We start from the raw sequence: 24,757 nt of genomic DNA, 5'->3' as shown, positions 1-24,757 counted from the left end.
TCCTAAGTCAGTTGCTGGAGAGGAAGGAAACCACTCAGGGATTTCACCATGAGGCCATTAAGACAGTGTAGTTACTCGATAATACTAACCTAAACGACGAGGAAGCCTGTACAGAATACAAAACATGCATCCTGTTTGCAAAAAGACATTAAAGTAATACTGTGAATAATGTGGCAAAGAAAAAACACTTTTGTCCTGAATACAAAGTGTTATGTTTGGGGCAAATTCAACACGTCACCGAGTACCACTCTTTGTATTTTCAAGCATGGTGGTGGCTGCATCACGTTATGGATATGCTTATCGTCTGCAAGGACTAGGGAGCTTTTCATGATAAAAATAAAGAGAATAGAGCTAAGCACAGGCAAAATCCTAGAGGAAAACCTGGTTTAGTCTGCTTTCCAACAGACAATGACCAACAACCAACTTGACAGAGCTTGAATAAGTTTTTAAAGAATAATGGGCAAATATTGCACAATACTGGTGTGCAAAGCGCTTAGAGACTTACCCAAAACAATTCACACCCAAAGGTGTTTAACATTTAATGATTACTTTCCTTAATAAATACATCAAGCATTTTTGTTTGAAATTACAAAACATTTCGTGTAGATAGTTGACCAAAAAATGACAATTTAATTGCACTTTATAACTACAAAATGTGAAAAAATCAAGGGGTGTGAAAACTTTCTGAAGGCACCGATCAATGATTTTTAAAGGATTATATATATATTTTTTTAACTGCTTGTCCATACTAATCAAACAAACCAATAATCAAGAATACCTACACCTCAAAAATGCTAGTGATGAATTACTATCCAAGAAAGTATTACACATAAATTAAATTACTTTAAAAAAGGTAAAGTCAGCAATATGACATCATCATACACAAACAATTTAAATCAGTCAAGAATCCCATTATTGATTCTTCCCAACTGATGGGGTAAATTGCTGACTATTTTCCCAGCACAGGGAGACTAATATTATTTGAGATTCTAGACCTGCTGGATTCCAAGTGTGTTTAAAGAGGAAAAGGGGTATAACCAAATGCGCTTCAACCCTGCTTAAATAGCATGCTTAGTTTAAAACAGGCAAGGGGAGATAAGCCAATAGTTCATTTCAGATTTGTGAAGGCCTTGGCTTCTTTCTTGAGTCTTTTGAGGTCCTCCTTGCCACTATTGTCTGAGTCAGGTGGCTCATAGTCAGAGTCTTCACTTATGTCCTCGCTCTCATCATTGAGGAAGCTGTCATCGTCCCCAAACTCATCATCATCATCATCGTTGTTGTATGATACCGGCTTTTTCGCTGCAGATGGGATTGTATAGAATTATTAATGGCCATTTATAGTATTATTAACGTGCTGTATAATTCCATTGATGCTAGCACAAGACATTGGTTGTGTCTTTATCAATATTATATGGTACGTTCCACAAAAACAGCACAGCATTTTATTACATTCACTCATAACAGGATTCAAATAGGTATCATTCAATTCAGCATTGAAAAAAGGGGCAAGTTTAAGTTTGTTCCACCTGAGCGAGTCCGACCACAAGTCTTCTTCTAATGCCTTTTAAGGGGAAAGTAATCCAAAAGTAACTGAAAGTAGTGCGGCAGGTAACTAGTAACTGATGGATTGCATTTAGAAAGTAGCCTACCCAACCTGTGACCTACGCTCCGGGATGAAGTTTCCCTTAGTAATGATCTAGAACAGGGGTGGGGAAAACAATGACCCGCAGGAGGTTTGATGGTGGTGGTGGTGGGGGGGGGCTTTATAAATATAAATTATAATTAAACGGATTTTGACAAACAAATAAAAAAATAAAAATCTGTTCGGCCCTCCAATGAATTTCTAAATCCCGATGTGGCCCTCGAGACAAAAAGCTTGCCCACACGTGATCTACGATCAGCATCCCCTTCCCCAATCCGTACCTTAACCATTAGTGGGGGAAATGCTAAACCGACACAAGATCAGTGTCTAGGGGCAACTTCATCCTACTCCAGGTTTCTGGTAATGGCAGCTATGTTCAATATCATAACTATGAGTCTGTAAGCTGAGAGGCAATACAAATTGAGTTACACACCTCCCTTACAGAAAGTCAATGTTTCCGAATGAGTTTATAGATCCTGCTGACGTCACAGAGAAACGGAGGGCAATTGGTTTAATCGTTTTTGCTTCTTTAAACTCTGGAGGGGAATGTGGATTACAGGTTTGTACAGTGTATTCACTAGTGCTACAGTGGATGGATATGGATACATATCGCTGTCTGACTAAATCTGGAAAGATAAAAACAAACTGAATTCAATAGACCAGATAAGATTGTTGGGCATCTGCACAATAAATGTATTTATAGCATTGCTTCAGATCAAAGGTTTCTCTTATATCTCTGCTCTGCATACCAGTTGGATTCATTGGATGTACGGCTGATTATTTTCTGCATTGAAGAGGGACCTAAAATGGAACCTAAGAAACATTTGAGGGGTGGTGAGAGGTTAGCATGTCTTTCTCCCTCAGGTATAAATGAACATACCTCGAGTCTTCTACGTGTGTTTGTATTCCTTCCAGTGAAGAGGGTTTTTCCTGGAAAGAAAACATGGGAAATTGTTTGATTTACTACCAAGGACTACTGGTATTGTCAAATGCCAATGAGGCTAAAATGTCAGCCTCTCCTGTTGCTCAAGCACTTTGGCCGCTGATGTCAACTGCTCAAGGTTAAAAAATGGAGGCCAACAAATTGAGTCCACTCAGACACTCTCCTGTCATTCGAGTCCTGATTACGGCCTTAATTATTTTATTTAACCTTCCTGTATCCAGAAAGTTCCATTGAGGTCATAATACCTCTTACAGGGGAGAACTGGCTATAATAAATAGGTTATATTCTCTTTTCCTGTTGAAATTGTAGGAGCTACTAGGCTACTTTTTTCTGATGTTTGCCATCACTGACAATAAATGGTCTTGAGACACGATGACCAGTCTCTTATATCCTGTAATGGTGACTACATGGTGGTGTGCATCCTACCTGTAGCAGTCTGTGCCATACGGACACTCAGGTCGGTCCGCGTCCTCCTCTTCCTTCTCGTCTTTCGCGGAATCGTCCTTGTAGTCGCTGTCCCCGGGGTGACTGCATTCTTGGAAGTGGACTGGGTTTTTCCTTTGATAGAAATTTTGAGAAGAAAATCATTGAAAGGTCACTATTAAAACATTGAAACGCACTGAAAGTTATGGTCAATCCCGTTTTGATTGGTATTCTTTGAAGAGCATTTAGTTTTTGAGATAGCACATTCTCTTTGCTCATTTCATTTGCCTCAAAGAGAATCTAAATTTGAACCTGCTCTCCGCCATTAAGTTTTGGACACCGAGTCCCTATCTAGGCTAATCCTTGTGTACGTCCCAAATGGCACACTACTCCCTATATATACACATGCAATGCACTACTTTTGACCAGAGCCATAATCGGCCCTGGTCAAAAAGAGTGCACTATAAACGGAATAGGGTGCCATTTGGGACACAACTCTCGTCTTGGAGAATACCGTCGCGTAACCCAGGCTTCACGTAGCTGTTCGTTAACTATCAGCGGTTTGAAAACAAACAAAACCTTAAATAAGAGAAACTATCTGGGGGGAAAAACATACGGTACATGTTCAGTTCTTTGATATCAGGAAGAGCTGCCATGGAACCAATTTGAATAGAATACGTTTGTTTTGTAACATGCATAATAGCTAAAGTGCACTTATCTCATCTTTAGTACCCGGAGCAACATAAAATAAAAATATCCATATTATAATGGCAAGTTTTTTAATGAAATTATTTGTTGGAACATTTTGCCGGCCTAAATTCATGTTCTCAGAAGTGCATTTCTAACAGTTGTTGTTCAGACAATGTTATGTAGGGATGTACCTGTAACAGTCCTTTCCAAAGGGGCAGGTCGTCCTGAGCCAAGCTTTGGACTGGGCGGGGCGTGAAACTTCACTTGACCCCTGAGGCCCCTTGCCGACCTTCTGACCGTTCTGAGGCTGTCTCCCTCTGTCCTCGGACTCGCTGACCTCCGCTCTGCTCGTAGAAGTGCTGCTGTCTTTCACTGTGGAAGCTTCTTCTCCTCATCATCCTCCTCCTCCTCCACGTCAGAGTGGTCCGACTCCTCGCTCTCCTCTACTTTACTAGACTTCACCGGCTGCCTGGCTTTAAATGCCTGAGGAGTGATATACCATTCACTGTAACATTAACCAACAACACACAACAAACACAATACTGCACATTACAGACAATACTACACAACAGTGGAGGCTCCTCAGAGGAGGACCATCCTCCTCAGTAAATTTCAGAAAACTTTTTAAAATGTTTAACCATTTCCATTTATAATTTCTTGACAAAAATATACTAAATACATTTGAAGTCGGAAGTTTACATACACCTTAGCCAAATACATTTAAACTCAGTTTTTCAGAATTCCTGACATTTAATCCTAGTAACTAATTCCCCGTCTTAGGTGAGTTAGTATCACCACTTTATTTTAAGAATGTGAAATGTCAGAAAAATAGTAGAGAGAATTATTTATTTCAGCTTTTTTACTTTCATCACATTCCCAGTGGGTCAGAAGTTTACATTCACTCAATTAGTATTTGGTAGCGTTGCCTTTAAATTGTTTAACTTGGGTCAAACGTTTCAAGTAGCCTTCCACATGCTTCCCACAATAAGTTGGGTGAATTTTGGCCCATTCCTCCTGACAGAGCTGGTGTAACTGAGTCAGGTTTGTAGGCCTCCTTGCTCGCACATGCTTTTTCAGTTCTGCCCACAAATTTTCTATAGGATTGAGGTCAAGGCTTTGTGATGCCCACTCCAATACCTTGACTTGGTTGTCCTTAAGCCATTTTGCCACAACTTTGGAAGTATGCTTGGGGTCATTGTCCATTTGGAAGACCCATTTGCGACCAAGCTTTAACTTCTTGACTGATGTCTTGAGATGTTGCTTCAATATATCCACATAATTTCCTTTCTCATGGTGCCATCTATTTTGTGAAGTGCACCAGTCCCCACAACATCATGCTGCCACCCCCGTGCTTCACGGTTGGGATGGTGTACTTCGGCTTGCAAGCCTCCCCCTTTTTCCTCCAAACATAACAATGGTCATTATGGCCAAACAGTAGTTCTATTTTTGTTTCATTTTATGGCGGTTTTGGAGCAGTGGTCTCTTCCTTGCTGAGCAGCCTTTCAGGTTATGTCGATATAGGACTCGTTTTACTGTGCATATAGATCTTTTCGTACCCGTTTCCTCCAGCATCTTCACAAGGTTCTTTGCTGTCGTTCTGGGATTGATTTGCACTTTTCGCACCAAAGTACGTTCATCTCTAGGAGACAGAACGTGTCTCCTTCCTGAGTGGTGTGATGGCTGTGTGGTCCTATGGTGTTTATACTTGCGTACTATTGTTTGTACAGATGAACATGGTACGTTCAGGCGTTTGGAAATTGTGCCCAAGGATGAACCAGACTTGTGGAGGTCTACAATTTATTTTCTGAGGTCTTGGCTGATTTCTTTTGATTTTCCCATGATGTCAAGCAAAGAGGCAATGAGTTTGAAGGTAGGCCTTGAAATACATCCATAGGTATACCTCCAATTGACTCAAATTATGTCAATTAGCCTATCAGAAGCTTCTAAAGCCATGACATTTTCTGGAATTGTCCAAGCTGTTTAAAGGCACAGTCAACTTACTGTATGTAAACTTCTGACCCACTGGAATTGTGATACAGTGAATAATAAATGAAATAATCTGTCTGTAAACAATTGGTCGAAAATGGTAAACTGCTTGCTAAGTGTATACGATCTGGTCCAGTCTAAAACAGTTGTGTATACTAACTATTGTGTGTGTGGCGCAAAAGTTTGGATACACCTACTCATTCAAGAGATTTTCTTTATTTTTACGATTTCCTACATTGTAGAATAATAGTTAAGATATCAAAACTATGAAATAGCACATATGGCATCATGTAATAACCAAAAAAGTGTCAAAATATATTTTATATTTGAGATTCTTTAAAGTAGCCACCCTTGATGTCAGCTTTGCACACTCTTGGCATTCTCTCAACCAGCTTCATGAGGTAGTCACCTGGAATGCATTTCAATTAACAGGTGTGTCTTGCTAAAAAAATATTTGTGGCATGTCTTTCCTTCTTAATGCGTTTGAGCCAATAAATTGTGTTGTGACAAGTAGGGGTGATATACAGAAGATAGCCCTATTTGGTAAAAGACCAAGTCCATATTATGGCAACCTCAAATAAGCAAAGAGAAATGACAGTCCATCGACACGAAGGTCAGTCAACACGGAAAATTTCAAGAACTTTGAGAGTTTCTTCAAGTGCAATCGCAAAAACCATCAAGCGCTATGATGAAACTGGCTCTCATGAGGACCACCACAGGAAAGGACGACCCAGAGTTACCTCTGCTGCAGAAGATAAGTTCATTAGAGTTACCAGCCTCAGAAATTGCAGCTCAAATAAATGCTTCAGAGTTCAAGTAACAGACACATCTCAACATCAACTGTTCAGAGGAGTCTGCTTGAATAAGGCCTTCATGGTCAAATTTCTGCAAAGAAATCACTACTAAAGGATACCAATAAGAAGAGACTTGCTCGGGCCAAGAAACATGAGCAATGGACATTAGACCGGTGGAAATCTGTACTTTGGTCTGATAAGTCCAAATTTTAGATTTTTGGTTCCAACCTCTGTCTTTGTGAGAAGCAGAGTAGGTGAACAGATGAACTCCGCATGTGTGGTTCCCACCATGAAGCAAGGAGGAGGTGTCATGGTGTGGGGGTGCTTTGCTGGTGTTTTTCAAAAGGACAATGACCCAAAACACATCTCCAGGCTGTGTAAGGTCTATTTGACCAAGAAGGAGAGTGATTGAGTGCTGCATCAGATGACTTGGCCTCCCCAATCACCTGACCTCAACCCAATTGAGATGGTTTGGATGAGTTGGACCGCAGAGAAGGAAAAGCAGCCAATAAGTGCTCAGCATATGTGGGAACTCCTTCAAGACTATTGGAAAAGCATTCCTCATGAAGCTGTTTGAGAGAATGCCAAGAGTGTGCAAAGCTGTGAAGGCAAAGGGTGGCTACTTTGAAGAATCTAAAACATAAAATATATTTTGATTTGTTGAACACTTTTTTTGGTTACTACATGATTCCATATGTGTTATTTCATAGTTTTGAGGTCTTCACTATTATTCTACAATGTAGAAAATAGTAAAAATAAAGAAAACCCCTTGAATGAGTGGGTGTTTCCAAACTTTTGACTGGTACTGTACATTGTAAACTTACATTGTAAACTTTCATTCATAAGCTAAGTTGTAGCAAACTCATGATGGGTAAGGGAAAATTCTAATATCATGTTGTAGCCTAAACCTATCGATGTTACATTGAGCTGGGTGAATGGAATATGAATGACAGTCATCCAATATGCTCTGATAGAAATAAGACCATGCTCATAAAACATTTTTTGTCCTCCCTCATCTTAAAACGGCACCGACCGCCACAGCCACATACAAATTAATGGATGATAAATTACAAGGTCACAATGCCTCTGTGTTGATGACACATGAAAAAAGCTACCAGCCCCTCCGGTACTTCATGCAAAAATAGCTACCATTCCATTCTTAAGTAACCTTGACATTTTAGGGCTACATGGCACGAGTACATTAGGGAGGAAAATGCTCAGTTAATGACTACCCAGTCCGATATAAGCCTTTATAAGATCCTTATCTAACCCAACTACTAGAACACCTATGAATAGTTGTTTTAGCAGAATAGCTGCCAACATGTGCTTTGTTGTGTTATCAGGTCATCACAGAACAATAAGTCTTTATGATGGGGCAACTGGGGACGGGATCATGGAGTAGAAGATCTGACAAGGTACAGGAAATAATCTCATAGTAGCTCATTTCGTTTTATCATGCGCCAGCATCTGTAAATGCACTAAAATGATTCAGTGATGTATTCGAGGAATTTCAAAATTATTTTTTATGTACCGATTTGTTGATCAAAATCAATTCGAGGGTTGGAAAAATTGTAGTTATTTCAAAAAATGATATCTAGGTCCATTACAATTTGTTCAAATTAAATTAATATTTTTTTTTTTTAGAAGTTCAAGTGTAGCCTGGAGTCATTTTCTAACCCAAATCAATACTTTCCCCCAAGAAGATTACTCCCCTGTGCATTTCTAACATACAGGATAATTTGGTTCCACCACACACCAAGCCCATCTGGCATTTGCCCAAATTGCCCTATGGCTACTCTTTTTACAAAATAAATTTCCCTCGGGGACCATAAAGATTGATTGGTTGATTGGTAAGTAAATACAAGTCAATGTGAGCCACGAGAGGATAAGAGCCTGTGGTCTAGCGGTTACACATCCGGTGCAATCCCATATACTAAAGCCTACTCCCCACCGGTGACCAGAGTTCCATCCACATGATATATTTTCTTATTTTACCTTTATTTAACTAGGCAAGTCAGTTAAGAACAAATTCTTATTCTCAATGACGGCCTAGGAACAGTGGGTTAACTGCCTTGTTCAGGGGCAGAACAACATATTTTTACCTTGTCAGCTCAGGGATTCGATCTTGCAAACTTTGGGTTACAAGTCCAACGCTCTAACCACTAGGCTACCTGCCGCCCCAATATATACAGTACCAGTCAAAAGTTTGGACACACTTACTCATTCAAGGGTTTTTCTTTATTGTTACAATTTCATACATTGTAGAATAATAGTGAATATATCAAAACTGTGAAATAACACATGTTGAATCATGTAGCAATCAAAAAAAGTGTTGAACAAATCAAAATATATTTCATATTTGAGATTCTTCAAAGTAGCCACCCTTTGCCTTGATGACAGCTTTGCACACTCTTGGCATTCTCTCAACCAGCTTCATGAGGTAGTCACCTGGAATCCATTTCAATTAACAGGTGTGCCTTGTTAAAAGTTTGAGCCAATCAGTTGTGTTGTGACAAGGTTTGGTGGTATATAGAAGATAGCCCTATTTGGTAAAAGACCAAGTCCATATTATGGCAAGAACAGTTCAAGTAACAGACACATCTCAACATCAACTGTTCAGAGGAGACTGCGTGAGTCAGGCCTTCATGGTCAAATTGCTGCAAAGAAACCACTACTAAAGGACACCAATAAGAAGAAGAGACTTGCTTGAGCCAAGAAACACGAGAAATTGACATTTCACTGGTGAAAATCTGTCCTTTGGTCTGAGTCCAAATTTGAGATTTTTGGTTCCAACTGCCGTGTTTTTGTGAGACGCAGAGTAGGTGAACGGATGATCTCCGCATGTGTGGTTCCCACCGTGAAGCATGGAGGAGAAGGTGTGATGGTGCTTTGCTGGTGACAGTCGGTGAATTATTTAGAATTCAAGGCACACTTAACCAGCATCGCTACCATTGCATTCTGGAGCGATACGCCATCCCATCTGGTTTGTGCTTAGTGGGACTATCATTTGTTTTTTTCAATAGGACAATGACCCAACACACCTTCAGGCTGTGTAAGGACTATTTGACCAAGAAGGAGAGTGATGTAGTGCTGCATCAGATGACTTGGCCTCCACAATCACCTGACCTCAACCCAATTGAGATGGTTTGGGATGAGTTGGACCGCAGAGTGAAGTAAAAGCAGCCAACAAGTGCTCAACATATGTTGAACTCCTTCAAGACTGTTGAAAAGCATTCCAGGTGAAGCTGGTTGAGAGAATGCCAAGAGTGAGCAAAGCTGTCATCAATGCAAAGGGTGGCTACTTTGAGGAATCTGAAATATAAAATATATTTTGATTTGTTTAACACTTTTTTGGTTACTACATGATTCCATGTGTTATTTCATAGTGTTGATGTCTTCACTATTATTCTACAATGTAGAAAATAGTACAAATAAAGAGAATCCCTTGAATGAGTAGGTGTATCCAAACGTGCGCGCGCACACACACAATAGTTAGTATACACTCAACTGTTTTAGACTGGACCACATCGTCCTCATCACTCTTCCTCCTCACCCTCTTCCTGGGCATTGGCTCCGGCTCGCTGTGTTCAGATTCCTCCTCCCCTGACAAGGGCGCTGCGTCCCTGGCCCGTTTGGCAGTGCCCTGGTTGGTGCTTGTGGTTGGGGTTGCGGTTCCTCTGCCTCGATTTCCAGCTCCTTAAACGAGTAGGATTCTGGGTTAACGGGTTGAAGACTGTCAAAGATTATCTATTATATTGACAAGATAGTCGAGTGACTGCTATAACAATGGAAATATATCTTCTTACAGATGAAAGGCAGGCGAGAGGCATCCAGATCAAGTGGGAACATTCTAGCCAATGAGAGGGCAGATATGCGTGTAATCAACAGGCACAACTAAGTTGTCTTTCTCAAAGTTGCCGGAATGCCAAGTGCATCCACTTATAGCAGTACATTTGTAACAGCCTAAACATTACGAAACTTCTATTCGATCAAATAAGCCTCATGTAATTTGACATCTCTCATAGACATCCAAAACAAAAATGGGTTTATCTCACACAGACAGACTTCTGCCTGAGTAAATCCTCTCGCTTCGCCTCTACCTCTCTAGTCATGTAAAGCAGGGATGGGCAACTCCAGTCCTAGGGGGGCTGATTGGTGACACTTTTGCTCAAGTTCTCCTAGCTGATTCCAATAACCATGGTCTCCAGTTTAGAACACATTTAACTTATTGAGGTGTTTTAGCTCGGGCTGGTGAAAACGTGTGACGCCATTCAGGCTGCCGAGGACTGGAGTTGCCCATCCTTGATAAAGGGACGCCAGGTGCAGATCACAATGACAACAGCAGAGATGGGAAGCTCTGATCCTCAGGGTCCAGTTTAGTTTTTCAAAAGTTGCCTATTGGATAGCATTAAATGCATAGAAGGAGAATTAATAGACGGGACGAATCACTGACTTGAATGGGGACTCCCATTCTATTTTTCTGCATTTAATCCTATCAGATAGGCATAATCTAGATAAATAACTTTTTAAAAACTGGGCCCAAGGGCTACAGTGTGCACTGGTTTCAGTTTCTCCCTGGAGTTTAATTATTCCCTTAATGCCATTAACTCCCAGACCTGGGCCCGTATTCGCAAAGCGTCTCAGGAGTGCTGATCTAGGATAAGGTCCCCCCTGTCCATGTAATCCTTTTCATTATGATTGAAAAGGGAAAACTGATCCTAGATCAAGTTCAAGATAGGAAATGAGGTATCTGAAAAAGGGTATGTGCTGTTGACCATGATTGATGTAACCGAAAATATAGATTGATGGTCCCTGTCAAAAGGCTTGCACAGAGGCATTGGCTATCAATAATCAGAGCAGGCCAATGTCTGCACCATTTACAAATCTAAAGCCTAATGTATAACCTTTTTGACATTGTTGACTATAACGTTAGCACTATGTAGCCTAAATTAGCATTCGGAAACCATGTCTTCATCCCAAATGGCATCCTATTTCCTACAGAGTGCACTACCTTTGACCAGTCTTATTGGCTCTGGTCAAAAGTAGTGGACTCTATAGGGAATAGGGTGCCATTTGGGATGCATCCATGGTAAATGGGTCACTAGACTCCAGTGTGAGTCAGTATGAGGAAGTTGAAACTTTCAGGGGAACTTTAAGGAAACTAGGGCAACGATATGAGGAAATAACAAAGGCTTGCTGCAACTGAAATCTGTTTTCCCGAAGAGGATATTGACATCTTCACGAGTGGTAGGTTGTTTCCAAGTATTTCACTTGTCGACGTACATAATTACACAAAACAGCGACCGTTGAGGTAATCTAGACCTAGCTCTCAACATCCCTTCCCGACTCAAGATAAAAAATTCCAAAGTTTTCCATTTATCAACTAGTGAGTAGTGATTGCCAACAGAAAAGGCTATGGCTTGGCCTCTGCTGCTGTCGTACAAGACCTTGTAAGCGATGTGCGTGCAGATACAGCATCCTTTCGTAAATGTCCTCTCCCACACACACACACACCTCCTAACTCCATGTAGTTAAAGGGTGGCTATATGTATAGTAACAAGCAATTGGCCTCAAGTTTCATTGAATATAAGTAAGAGTTTAAAACCAATGCAGTGCATCCTGTTAAGGGGTTCGAATGGGTTGTAAGCCCCTTATATTATCACTCACTTAAGTAGGATTCCTAACACGGAGCCTTATAAAGCTAGCAAGGTAAATATCAACAACACTCGTCACTTAATGCAGTCGGTTTTCTTTTTTTGCAAGCCAACATATTGTTTTGAAATGATTTGAGCACAGACCCGCTATTTCTCATGCTTTCCCAGCTTTGTTTCCGCATATGACATAGAACTACAGTTTAATACCGCTCAGCTTACTGCTTCCGGCGCAGTTCAGTCAGTGCGCGAATCGAGAGGGAGAATAAACATATCCATCTTCTATAAAAATGGTGGATGTCTCGGACTAGTTAGACCTTTTCAGAACTAGCAACAGCAGTTGACAGCTAGGTTATTCCATCTCTCTCATGCACTAACCTTGTGTCAATAGTCAAATGTGAAAATCCACTCCAACCTTAGCATCCTTCATTTGATGAGGAATCTTTTCTTCAATTTTGTAATGATAACAATTATAACGTTAATTGCCGTCATATGCATGACAATGAATTGTTACCCAAAATTCCATTATGTCACAGCCCTAAATAGGAGTGATACCTTTGGTGGTGGGGTTCTTGGGCGATACAACGGGTACCGTCATCTAAGCAGGTAACACTCTTTTCTTTGGTTCGAGTTTCTGCTCGTTCTTGTCATTTTCTGCTTCAGCTACCCCAGCTTCCGTCTGTGAGTACACAACCACAACGCAAACTGGGTTTATTGGTACCACCACATTCACAGAAAACATATATAAATACACATTCATTGGAGTCACGAATGGGATTCCCTGGGAAATTGATGTCCAAAGTGCAATCCCAAAGCGAATTGCTGTTACAAGTGGGATTCCAATGGTAAATGGTGCTAGGTAAGGGATTACAAGGGTAAATGGTGTCAGAAGTGGAATATGAAGCGTAATTGGTGTCAGCAGTGGGATCCCAGGAAAATTGCCAACAGTAGGTTACATCTCAAGATAAAACTTTTACTAACGCTACAGATTTCCTGACCTGGATTGAGGTAGGTGCGTTGGGTAGCTGTTCATCTGGCTCCTTCTGGTCCACACTACCTCCCAGTCTAGATTCTTGTACATGGGAGCTTGGTGTCCACCCCTTGCCCTGTCGAGTGGGGTAAACGGGTTCGTCGCTTGGTTCAGGAGAGGCAGTAGGAGACTTAATAACAGCCTCGTCTTCATCTTGAAGAGCTTGACTGTTTCTGCAAGGGAGAGACAACTTGATGCAAACACGAGCTACATGAGTCATGCATGTTCCTTCTTTAGTGTAGGCAGTAGACAGGAGCTAAATTGACTTGAGTGTCTGGTTTGGATCCTTTTGATGTAAGCTTCAAACAAAAACGTAACAGGAAGAAAAAACCTGAAGGGTAAAAATTCAGAGACAAAAGACCAATTCAAAAATACAACATAAGTTAATGTTGCTTAGATATTGGTTTTACATAAAAAGAGATAAAAGACAGTGGTATTTGTTCCTATTCAGTACACTCAGTCTAGCCTGTTTTGGGGAGATGAAAGGCACAACATTTAGATGAATGCAAATGAATGTTGTAATTTGCAAATCAATTAGTTAAGCTATCGTCTGATGACAGTGCCAGAGAACAATCCTTATCTTTCCAAATCTGTCTAAGGGTGGTCAGGATTGATTGATTGAATTTAGGCGTACAGAGGCCCATTATCAGAAACCATCACTCCTGTGTTCCAATGGCACATTGTGTTAGCTAATCCAAGTTTATAATTTTAAGACTAATTGATCATTAGAAAATCTTTTTGCAATTATGTTAGCACAGCTGAAAACTGTTGTTCTGATTAAAGAAGCAATAAAACTGGCCTTCTTTAGATTAGTTGGGTATCTGGAGCATCAGCATTTGTGGGTTCGATTACAGGCTCAAAATGGCCAGAAACAAAGAACTTTCTTCTGAAACTCATCAGTCTATTCTTGTTCTGAAAAATGATGGCTATTCCATGCGAGAAATTGCCAAGAAACTGAAGATCTCGTACAATGCTGTGTACTACTCCCTTCACAGAAAAGCGCAAACTGTCTCTAACCAGAATAGAAAGAGGAGTGGGAGGCCCCGGTGCACAACTGAGCAAGAGGACAAGTACATTGGAGTGTCTAGTTTGAGAAACAGACGCCTCAAGTCCTCAACTGGCAGCTTCATTAAATAGTACCGGCAAAACACCAGTCTCAACATCAACAGTGAAGAGGCGACTCCTGGATGCTGGCCGTCTGTTTGCTGATAATGGGCCTCTGTACGCCTATGTAGATATTCCATAAAAATATCTGCCGTTTCCAGCTACAATAGTAATTTACAACATTAACAATATCTACACTGTATTTCTGATCAATTTGATGTTATTTTAAAACGGACAAAAAAAATTGCTTTTCTTTCAAAAACAAGAACATTTAGTGTAAATGGATGAGAGCTTAGTACTGCCTAAGCAGTTGTTGATGTAAATTGAGAAGAGCGTGGGGCCTAGAATCGAGCCTTGGTGTACACCCTTGGTGACAGGCAGTGGCTGAGACAGCAGATGTTCTGACTTTATACACTGCACTCTTTGAGAGAGGTAGTTAGCAAACCAGACCAAAGACACCTCAGAGACACCAATACTCCTTAGCCGGCACACAAGAATGGAATTGTCTCTACCGTATCATAAGCTTTGGCCAAGTCAATAAAAAAAAGCCGCAAAATAAACAGGGCAATATAGAAATATGCCTATAACAGTTAGGATCAGCTTGATCTCCCCCTTCAAATAAAGGACGAACCGTTAATCAAGGTGATTTTTCCACAAATAGAAAGGTATTTTCCTTTCCACGGTAGCAAGAGCTTATCTATTTTTGCTAAAAAATAAAAAAATAAAAATTGTAATGAGTTTTTTTCTTTCAGGATATGTATGTCCACTTCACCGTCAGACTATTTTATTGGTAAACTACAGAATAAAAATGGCATTCTTTCAGTTATGACTCCGGTGTTGGTGGCCAAGAGGTGCAGTTGGATATACTTGTTATTTCCACACAACAGCTAGCTGTAAACAATTAGTGGTATTTTCAAGAAAGTGTCTTTCTCCCACCACTCTTCATTTTAAAGGGCTAGCGTGCTAACTCTAGTTAGCAATTGCTCCAGAAACTGACTCAGGGTAAGTTCATCTGAAGTAGAAAAGAAAACTTAATTGCCAAAATGTAACTATCCCTTTAATGTTGTGTAAGTGCTGCCCTTGAGTGGTAATTCCCTAACTCTCAGTAAGATGATTACATGAAATAGAAGGTTTCAACTACTTTAATTCAAATGTTCTCATGTTTTTTTCTTAACCTAATTCATCTGCAGTAATGTTGCGGTCCAAAGGCCTTACTACATCCTTAGGCTGTGACCTTTGACAAAATGGAGAGAATCTCTGTCCTCTTACAATCAGCCTGAGGAGGGGTTTTGGACAAAACCGTTATTGAAAATGAATACACTTCACAACTAAAAAAAACGATTGAATGTATAAGTGTTGTGCCCTTCTCCCTTACTCGGTAGACTCGTAAATAAAAGTATTTCTAATTAAGGTAAGGTGTGGTAAGACCACACAAGACCGTCTCCCTGGGGTACAAATCTACAGGTTCTTAAATGGTTCAAGAACCCTTCCAACACATAAAAAGAAAACATGGTGATTACAGAGGGACCTTCTTGAACATACTATTGATGTCTGATTTCAAAGGATTGTCGTTTTGGCACAATAACCCGCCTTGGCACTTAGCTGTCTTAATAGGGTCAGCATGCACTTGAGCCCTAGATGAGAGAGAATAGTCTACTCTGAAAAAAATAATACATTCTACTTAAGCCTACAGGTTTGATGCGCAGCTGCCCATTCAGGTTCTCAAGAAGGCCGTGGTGTCCGGAGACTCTTTTGTCGCTGACCTGAAACACACAGAGAATGAACTCTCAGATCAGGGCCCGTGTGCAAAATGTCTAAAGTGTATCAGAGTAGGAGTGCTGAGAAGGACCAGTTTTGCCTTTTAGATACTAATGAATAAGATTATATGGACAGGGAGGTCCTGGTCCTAGATCAGCACTCGTACTCTGAGACGCTTGATACATACAGCCCCAGACCTGAGAGAGAATGGACATTCAGCAGGTAGGTGGTCCGGACAGTACAAATCAATAACAAAAATGAAGACGGGCAATTCCATACTAAAGGGTCCTGAATCCTGAGCATAATATGTTTTGGGCTGCTGAAATAGTGCTAGGAGTGCATGTTGATAATATGTGACTCACATTCAAAAGATTATCCTAAGTACTGATCTTCAATTGAAATTCGCGTCAAAGCATTTTCATGAACAAATTCAATACATATTATGCTGTATGACTGACCTGATTGCAGTCTGAACATCTGCCACCGCAAATTGAAATGCACTTCAGTAAAACACTAAGAGCCAGTCGGTCTAATGCCATAGGGCGGTGCACAATTGTCTCAGCGTCGTCCAGGTTTGGCCTGTGTAAGCCGTCATTTTAAATAAGAATTTGTTCTTAACTGACTTGAATATATATATTTTTTTGATCAAATGGGAAATCAGAACCGGAAGAAAAACCATGTCACAAACAGAGCACTAGGAAATTCTGATGAAAATATAGGAGCGGACCCCAGCCGTGACACAGGTGTACACGGAAGTAAATCTGTAAATCCTCGCCTCGGTTATGTGATCCATAAAGCTCACATAACCGTGGTTACATACAGTTGAAGTCGGAAGTTTACATACACCTTAGCCAAATGTTACTTGTGTCATGCAAAGTCGATGTCCTAACCGACTTGCCAAAACTATAGTTTGTTTACAAGAAATTTGTAGAGTGGTTGAAAAACGAGTTTTAATGACTCCAACCTAAGTGTTTGTAAAACTTCCGACTTCAATTGTACATAACCTTCGTTTTGTGCACAATTGTACATAACCTTCGTTTTGTGCCATTGAGTGATGTGGTGTGCCAATGCCATTGTGTGTAATATCCCATTTACTGTCATATTGGGTGATACCACAATTTGGTGAGCACTTCATTGCATGCAATTCTACCTAAATCAAATAAATCTAATTTTATTCGTCACATGCACCGAATACAAATGTAGACTTTACCGTGAAATGCCGTGAAGCCCTTTCCCAACAACGCAGTTAAAAGGTAAGAAAATTAACAAATAGATTAAAAAAAGATAGTAACAATAAAATAACGAGGCTATATACAAGGAGTACCGCTACCGAGTTAGTGTACTGGAGTACGAGGTACTACATAAAATGGCTAGGTCACAATTCATTTCAGGGATATAATTGCAGATTCAACCAATATAGCGTTTGGTTAGAGCAATTGTCACCAACCCTAGTCCTGGAGAGGTACAGACCAGAGGATGCATGCTTTTGTTCCAGTCTAACACTAGAACATTTGATTCAACTAACCAAGATGCATACTAGCAAATAAGTTGAATCAGGTGTGTCGATGGTTGTCTGGATCAAAATCCTATCCTGTAGCAACTCTCCAGGGCCAGGGTTGAGGACTACAGACGTAGCTAACTCTACCAGTCAAAACTTTCCAACTAAAGTTACTCACGCCGAGGAATGGACCCCTTCCCAGCAGTGTCTCCCCCACGGGCAGGTGTATAGGACTGCCACCGTCTACAGGCACGAGATCGAACCCCTCCATCTGTGGGTGGTGGATACATTTGAATGAATGACCAATTGCTTCTCATTAGTTGAGAATAAATGTTTTCTTCCAAATTGTTGTTAAGCATAACTTCATTAAACTTGACAGCTGTCTGCCTTATTCTTGGACTCTCCCTCGGAGGTAAAGGGAGCTTTCTAACTTACTGCATTTGGTCATTGGACAGTTATTATGATCAACCATAGAAATGTACACTTCTTAAGTGCTAAATTATTTCCATAAATGCTTTTTACTTGCACTCGAACTAATCTACGGTACTGAGGCTGAGAAACGGGTAAACTTTGATCAATGATTTCTTCAGTAGCTAACTTCCGGGCTGTTGTAGTGCATGCGCGCGTCCTTTTTGTGTGGAAGCGACGTTCGATAAAAACAGGATTGCGCTATTTAATTTATCAAAAACATCAACAAATTAGCCATGCATATGTTGATTTCAGTACTGAGTAGTTCTTTAAATTGAACTATGCAAGCTAAAGGTGTATACACATTTTGCATTCATTACTGCTCATGTTTAGGATGCACGCATGCGCTGTCCCATATCAGTCATCGTAGCTTTGAACTGAAAGAGAGACATTTAAACCGTGAGCTGTCTAGGAAGTCGACATAGTATTTAGGGTAGGTGAACGATTAATTATTTCATACATTTTTATCTGAACAGGTAGCTATCTAATAACACAATGATGAATATAACATTCATATCTAGTCTGACTCTGATCAAGCTTGGACAATTGTCGTAATATTTTTTGTTGTCGTATTCGACACACGTCGAGTAAATTACAATCGAATCGGACCTGGCCAGCTGGCTACCGTACACCCAGAGTCATAACGTTATACAGCATATAGAGACTCTGGTCAATGTTTTCTAGCTAAATGGCTAACAAAACCATGGCTATCAAACTATAGCTTTGGGACACAACATCGGGAGTCCATAGACTGTGTCCCAAAGCTAGCAAGCCCCAGACAAAGTCCATTGCATTGGCACAGACCTATATATGGCCCTGTACAGAAACAACCCTGAGCCATTGACACTAGACCTGCATTAATTGGACAGGTAGCTAGGTATAAGTATTAAGTCTTTATAAGCATTGTTTTTGCTGCAGCTTGCCCTCTCTGCTACACCACTTGCTCATTGTCATACTTTTTCACAGCACAGGGCCACTGTTAAATCAAGGTGTGGGACACTGAACTATGCAGTATGTCTCCAAAAGGAACTCCATTGCCTATTTTGTCTGTGAAAGAAGTCCCACCTTGACCTCCGCCAAAGAGACATGCCCACACAACTTTGCTGAAATATTGCCCACGGAAATGAGCTTGAAGATTTTCAGCGAACTGGACATTGACAGCTTATGTAGTGCATTGTTGACCTGCAAACTGTGGCACCACATCATTGAACACAGTGACCACCTCTGGAGGAATCACTGCCTGACTGTGCAAGCTTTCTGTCAACAGGAGGTTGATGGGGACAGACAGTATGGACTGTCGTGGAAGGTGGATCTGTTGGTTTTTAAACAGCTTCACCTCAATTATGCTAGACTACTGGAATGCCCGTCTATAACATCATTGCCAGTATCATAGACATCACATACGACATCCCTTACGAAACATGAATACAATAGTGCTCTTTGGATGTGTGTCATTTATCTCAATAACAAATGCCTTTGTCATTCTTGAATTGTTTCTTATTAGGTCACCCTGGTGCGGAGCTACAGGAGAGGTTTTCTGAAGAGAGAATGGTTAAGGGGACGATACAGCAACATTCGCTCTGCCGATGAACTACTGGACAGGAACATGTGCTCATTGGATGTCGAGGCTTGGGGCGAGATTCTGGAAGCAGAGCTGGAGAGATAGATGCAAATGCTATAAAGAGATATGAGTGAACTCTTTAGATTTTATTTTTTATACTTATGTCTTAAGCACTTGATTTGTTTTATACCTTTATACCATTTTTAAATATGATTATGGTTAAATCACAGACTTGTATATATTTTTTGTTATACATTAGTATATGGTAGGCTACACTCTAGTAAAATATGGATACTCTTTAATGGATTCCTACATCAGTGATACAATTGTGCCTTCACTACACTGAATGAAGTGGGGTCATTAAGATAATTTGCGTTCACGTCTTTGTTTACAGTATAGCATTAAAGTGCAGTACTTTTGCTATTTGTCAGTATTTATGAGCTATTTAAACACCTTTGGTTGACTTCTAATTTGAGTTATATTGTATACAAAATACTCATAATTCACTGTATCAGATATATGGAGCTGGAACCCAATATTTGCTATTTCAATTCATTTTGACATGACTGTTCATGTGTTCACTTTATGTACATCCATGCAAATTCATTTATTACTCACTGTAGACCACGGATCACCATACATTCATTGAGAGACATGATTTTGATGCACAAAAAAATCTGGTGTGGTGCATAACATCTTTAATAGTCGAATTAAATTATTGTAGTTAGTACCGTAATTATAAAGACAAAGTCAATTGCCATATTTAAACTCTGCCACTGTATCAAAAGCCACATCCACAAATTAAACAGCAAAGAAACTTCCGGCTACACTTCTACACCTGCATTACTTGCTGTTTGGGGTTTTAGGCTGGGTTTCTGTACAGCACTTTGAGATATCAGCTGATGTCCGAAGGGCTATATAAATTGATTTGATTTGATTTGAAGGTTCTATAACAGCTCCACTATTTCCGCAGCCTGGACAGGGTCAACTCGAATCAATTGACAGACTTTCTAAGGTCTCTAACAAGATCCAATGTCAGCACTTCAGACAGGGGATAGCTAACAATATTCGGACATTGCACATTAGGGTAGTTCACCCTGCATTGTTAATTGTTGTTTTATAGTTTAATACAGTGTGTGGGCCTACATCCTGCCGTATGTCCATGCAAGCATATAGCAACCAGGAACACCATAGAAAACCCTGAAAACAAAATACACTGAGTGTACAAAGCTCTAACCATGAGATAGACTGACCACGTGAATCCAGGTGAACGCTATGATCTCTTATTGATGTCACCTTTTAAATACACTTCAATCAGTGCGGATGAAGGTTAGGAGACAGGTTGAATCGTTATTATTAAGCCTTGAGACAATTGAGACATGGATTGTGTATGTGTGCCATTTAGAGGGTGAATGGGCAAGATAAAGATTTACAGTCAGAAAGGATTCATACCCCTTGACTTGTTCCACATTTTGTTGTGTTACAGCCTGAATTCAAAATGGATTCCATTTTTTTCCTTACCCATCTATACACAATACCCCATAATGACAAAGTGAAAACATGTTTTTAGAAAAGTATTAGTATTTATTTATTTATTTATTTGTAAATACATTTACATAAGTATTCACACCCCAATACATGTTATAATCACCTTTGGCAGCGATTACAGCTGTGAGCTATGCACACCTGGATTGTACAATATTTGCTAAAATGTCAAGTTGGTTGTTCATCATTGCTAGACAGCCAAGTTCAAGTCTTGCCATAGATTTTCAAGGAGATTTAAGTCAAAATTGTAACTAGGCCACTCAGAACATTCAATGTCATCTTTGTAACTTCAGGGTATATTTGTCTCAGAGTGTCTGTTGGAAAGCAGACTAAACCAGGTTTTCCTCTATGATTTTGCCTGTGCTCTTTAGTCCTTGTCGATGACAAGCATACCCATAACATGATGCAGCCACCACCATGCTTGGAAATATGAAGGGTAGCACTCAGTGATGTGTTGTATTGAATTTGCCCCAAACATAACCCTTTGTATTCAGGACATAAAGTTAATTTCTTTGACACATGTTTTGCAGTTTTACTTTAGTGCCTTATTGCAAACACAATGCATGTTTTATAATATGTTTATTCTGTACAGGCTTCCTTCTTTTCACTCTTTCATTTACAGTGCATTCTGAAAGTATTCAGACCCCTTGACTTTTTCCACATTGTTACATTACAGCCTTATTCTCAAATGGATTAAATGCATTGTTTTCCTCATCAATCTACACACAATACCCCATAATGACAAAGTGAGAGAAAAAAAATGGGAAATGTTTGCAAATGTATAAAAATAAAAAAAACATAACTTATTTAAATTAATATTCAGAACCTTTGCTATGAAACTCAAAATTGAGCTCAGGTGCATCCTGTTTCCTCCATTGATCATCCTTGAGATGTTTCTACAACTTGATTGGAGTCCACCTGCCCTGAATGATGGGTGGCCACTGTATTATTGCAACTTATTATGTGACTTGTGTGACATTTTTACTCCTGAACTTATTTAGGCTTGCCATAACAAAGGGGTTGAATACTTATTGGCTCAAGACATTTCAGCTTTTCATTTGTAATGAATTTGTAAAAATGTGTAAAAACATTATTCCACTTTGACATTATGGGGTATTGTGTGTAGGCCAGTGACACAACATTTCAATGTAATCTATTTTAAATTCAGGCTGTAACAACACATTTTAGAAAAATTCAAGTGGTGTGAATACTTTCTTTGAACAGGGTATAGAGGTAGGTGCAATGTGCACCGGTTTGAGTGTGTCAAGAACTGCAACGCTGCTGGGTTTTTCACGCTCAACAGTTTTCCGTGTGTATCAAGAATGGCCCACCACCCAAATGACATCCAGCCAACTTGACAACTGTGGGACGCATTGGTGTCACCATGGGCCAGCATCCCTGTGGAACGCTTTCGACGCTTTGTAGTCCATACCCCGACGAATTGAGGCTGTTCTGCGGGCAAAAGAGGGTGCAACTCAATATTAGTAAGGCGTGTCTAATGGTTTGTACACTCAGTGTTTAATTAAGTGCATTCAGATCAGATCTTTATTTGTAGGACTATCTATGGCAGAAGGCTATGGATCATTTTAATCTGTATATTGATTATCCTCAGTGAGGAACTGTGTCGGGGGAATGCAGCCATCATTGTTAGTGATTTTACCCTTTTTGCCAGCTGTACACGTCACAGCATCCTCTCTCTGGTGCGGTTGGAAATGAACCAATGCTGCATCATTCCGCTTTCTCTTTAATAATTATAGGTTGCCCCCGAGACCATAATAGGCTATATTTCAATCATGGTCGACGATGTTCCACCGATTATAAATATTTCTATCGCTCTAAAAATTCAACCGAATGATGGACCGGTGTTTTTCAAGGTGGATGGGACCAGATTCGGCCAGAGCAGGACAATAAAATTGCTTACAGGGTCGAAGTATAAGGTTGAGGTGGTTATGAAGCCGGGCAATGCTGATGCCGCGTAAGTACAAAAGACTATATCAAGAAAAGCACTGGACATTTGCATTAGTAATATTGAATTCGTTTACAATACACTGAAATTCACCTGTCAGTCTTACTATAGCCCATTACAGTGCGTCTGTGGATGCAGCCTGATGACGGCGCTATATCCTGCCTCCCCTGAGTGTTTGATCAAATGTTATTTTTCTGACATATAGGCCTATGTATCTGCATGTTACTGTATCTCCAAATGGGTTGACTGCAAATGTATGTCTGTATACCCCCTATATCTTACAGGCTATTTTACAATGCATAGGCTACAGCCTACTATGGATAGGCTATAGTAGCCTACCTTTCCTCTACCCGATATTCTGCATTAATAAATAATGTCTTGACGCGGCGTGTGAATGCATTTTTAATCACACCAAAGAGGGCGATGACAGAAAGCGTCCTTTGCGTGTTGATTCACGTCTCAACAATTCACTGCCATGGTAGGCTACAGGCCCATTGGGTGGGGTTGGGAATGATGCCCACTAACTAAAGGGTTTGTTTCATGATTCCCAGCACCATGAACATCGGAGGTATCACTCTCCCTCTAGAGCAGCAGTCCAAAGACGAGGAGTCAGTGGTGTACCATGGACACTATGACTCAGAGGGAGTGCCTCACACCAAGAGTGGGGACAGGCAACCTGTCCAAGTCAGCATAGAGGTAATCCAGTAGAATACCTCATCCTAATTGTATAACTAAGCTGTAACTAACTGAGTTATTGATAATTAAGTGGTGTCTTCTCGGCAATATAAATGTACATTTTCTCATATTTAAACCCAACTCAAAATAGTGATATTATCAGCACTAATAACTCATCAATTCTCTTATCAAAACTATTTTCAGACATTTTAAAATGCATTTGCTGTAAGAAATGTGCTATAGACAGTAAATACAGTTCGATTGATTTAAAGTCATCTTCAGCATCATATGATTGAGTCCCTTCAACGAATGTCTTTCTTTTCTCTGTGTTTTTGTGTCAGTTTGGAAAGGCGGGCCAATTCGAGACGATATGGCAAGTGAAGTACTATAACTACTACAAGCGAGACCAATGCCAGTTTGGGAACAAATTCACCAATATCGAGTACGAATGCAAGCCCAATGAGACGCGCAGCCTGATGTGGATCAACAAAGAGGCGTATAATTGAGGAGGACCAATCAACTCCTCCTTCCAATGCCCCAGTAACGGAAGAAAAACAAGCAGAGGCGATGCGATGCACACAATAACTCTTTTACCATCAACTTAAGAGTCACTGAGCACCATAATTGTCTGTTTTAGAGAGAGGGGGGCAGTCATCTACCAGGCTGATCTCGGGGGTTGTTCTTGATTGGTTTCAATCAAGACACGTAGTCAGGTTGTTATCCGCTATATCATTGGGAATCACAGCTATACAACATCCGCTGTGTTGACTCACAGCTCTGGCCCTCCTGGACCAGGGGCCTGTTGCACAAAACTAGGATAAGGGATTAAGCCAGGATATCTTGGTGATCCTGGCTCAATTGATCCGTAATCCGGTTGCACTAAAGATGGATAGGGGGCAGGAGGATATGTTATGGTATAAATTACCATGGAGATTTATTCTGTGGAGCTAGCCTGCTCCAGACCAGGCTAAATTCCAGGATCTATTTAATCTCATCCCTAATGTCAGTCAGCAGTCACCACAA

General features: G+C 40.4%; 2 protein-coding genes and 1 pseudogene across 3 annotated transcripts; 2 read left to right on the top strand and 1 right to left on the bottom strand.

Annotated features, from left to right (window-relative positions):
* Positions 1–430: 430 nt before the first annotated feature.
* LOC139568761 (aprataxin and PNK-like factor) lies at positions 431–16,850 on the bottom strand (annotated as a pseudogene).
* Positions 16,851–18,335: 1,485 nt separating this feature from the next.
* Positions 18,336–21,609, top strand: LOC139568759 (F-box only protein 48-like). Of its 2 annotated transcripts, none has more exons than XM_071390818.1 (3): positions 18,336–18,420; positions 18,954–19,293; positions 19,492–21,609. In XM_071390818.1, the coding sequence occupies exons 2-3, from the start codon at positions 18,994–18,996 to the stop codon at positions 19,651–19,653; spliced, it is 462 nt and encodes a 153-aa protein (XP_071246919.1). In that variant the 5' UTR covers positions 18,336–18,420; positions 18,954–18,993; the 3' UTR covers positions 19,654–21,609. The 2 variants fall into 2 exon arrangements, with proteins under 2 accessions (XP_071246919.1, XP_071246920.1); XM_071390819.1 differs by having other exon boundaries at positions 18,339–18,420; positions 18,959–19,293.
* Positions 21,610–22,611: 1,002 nt separating this feature from the next.
* On the top strand, positions 22,612–24,550 carry LOC139568760 (CB1 cannabinoid receptor-interacting protein 1-like). Its single transcript, XM_071390820.1, has 3 exons — positions 22,612–23,068; positions 23,611–23,755; positions 24,076–24,550. The coding sequence occupies exons 1-3, from the start codon at positions 22,887–22,889 to the stop codon at positions 24,238–24,240; spliced, it is 492 nt and encodes a 163-aa protein (XP_071246921.1). The 5' UTR covers positions 22,612–22,886; the 3' UTR covers positions 24,241–24,550.
* The last annotated feature ends 207 nt before the right edge of the window (positions 24,551–24,757 follow it).

The sequence above is a fragment of the Salvelinus alpinus genome, chromosome 2 (genome assembly GCF_045679555.1).
Source record: "Salvelinus alpinus chromosome 2, SLU_Salpinus.1, whole genome shotgun sequence".
Lineage (NCBI taxonomy): Eukaryota > Metazoa > Chordata > Actinopteri > Salmoniformes > Salmonidae > Salvelinus > Salvelinus alpinus.
The sequence above is the reverse complement of the archived record's forward strand: the minus strand, read 5'-3'. Positions and strand labels throughout refer to the sequence as shown.

Excerpts from the sequence above, each read along its gene's own strand:
- LOC139568759 (XM_071390818.1), top strand. The coding sequence starts at position 18,994 with ATGCAGTATGTCTCCAAAAGGAACTCCATTGCCTATTTTGTCTGTGAA. Across the intron at positions 19,294-19,491 it reads AGTATGGACTGTCGTGGAAG|GTCACCCTGGTGCGGAGCTA; the intron begins GTGGATCTGTTG and ends GTTTCTTATTAG.
- LOC139568760 (XM_071390820.1), top strand. The coding sequence starts at position 22,887 with ATGGTCGACGATGTTCCACCGATTATAAATATTTCTATCGCTCTAAAA. Across the intron at positions 23,069-23,610 it reads CCGGGCAATGCTGATGCCGC|CACCATGAACATCGGAGGTA; the intron begins GTAAGTACAAAA and ends CATGATTCCCAG. Across the intron at positions 23,756-24,075 it reads CTGTCCAAGTCAGCATAGAG|TTTGGAAAGGCGGGCCAATT; the intron begins GTAATCCAGTAG and ends TTTTTGTGTCAG.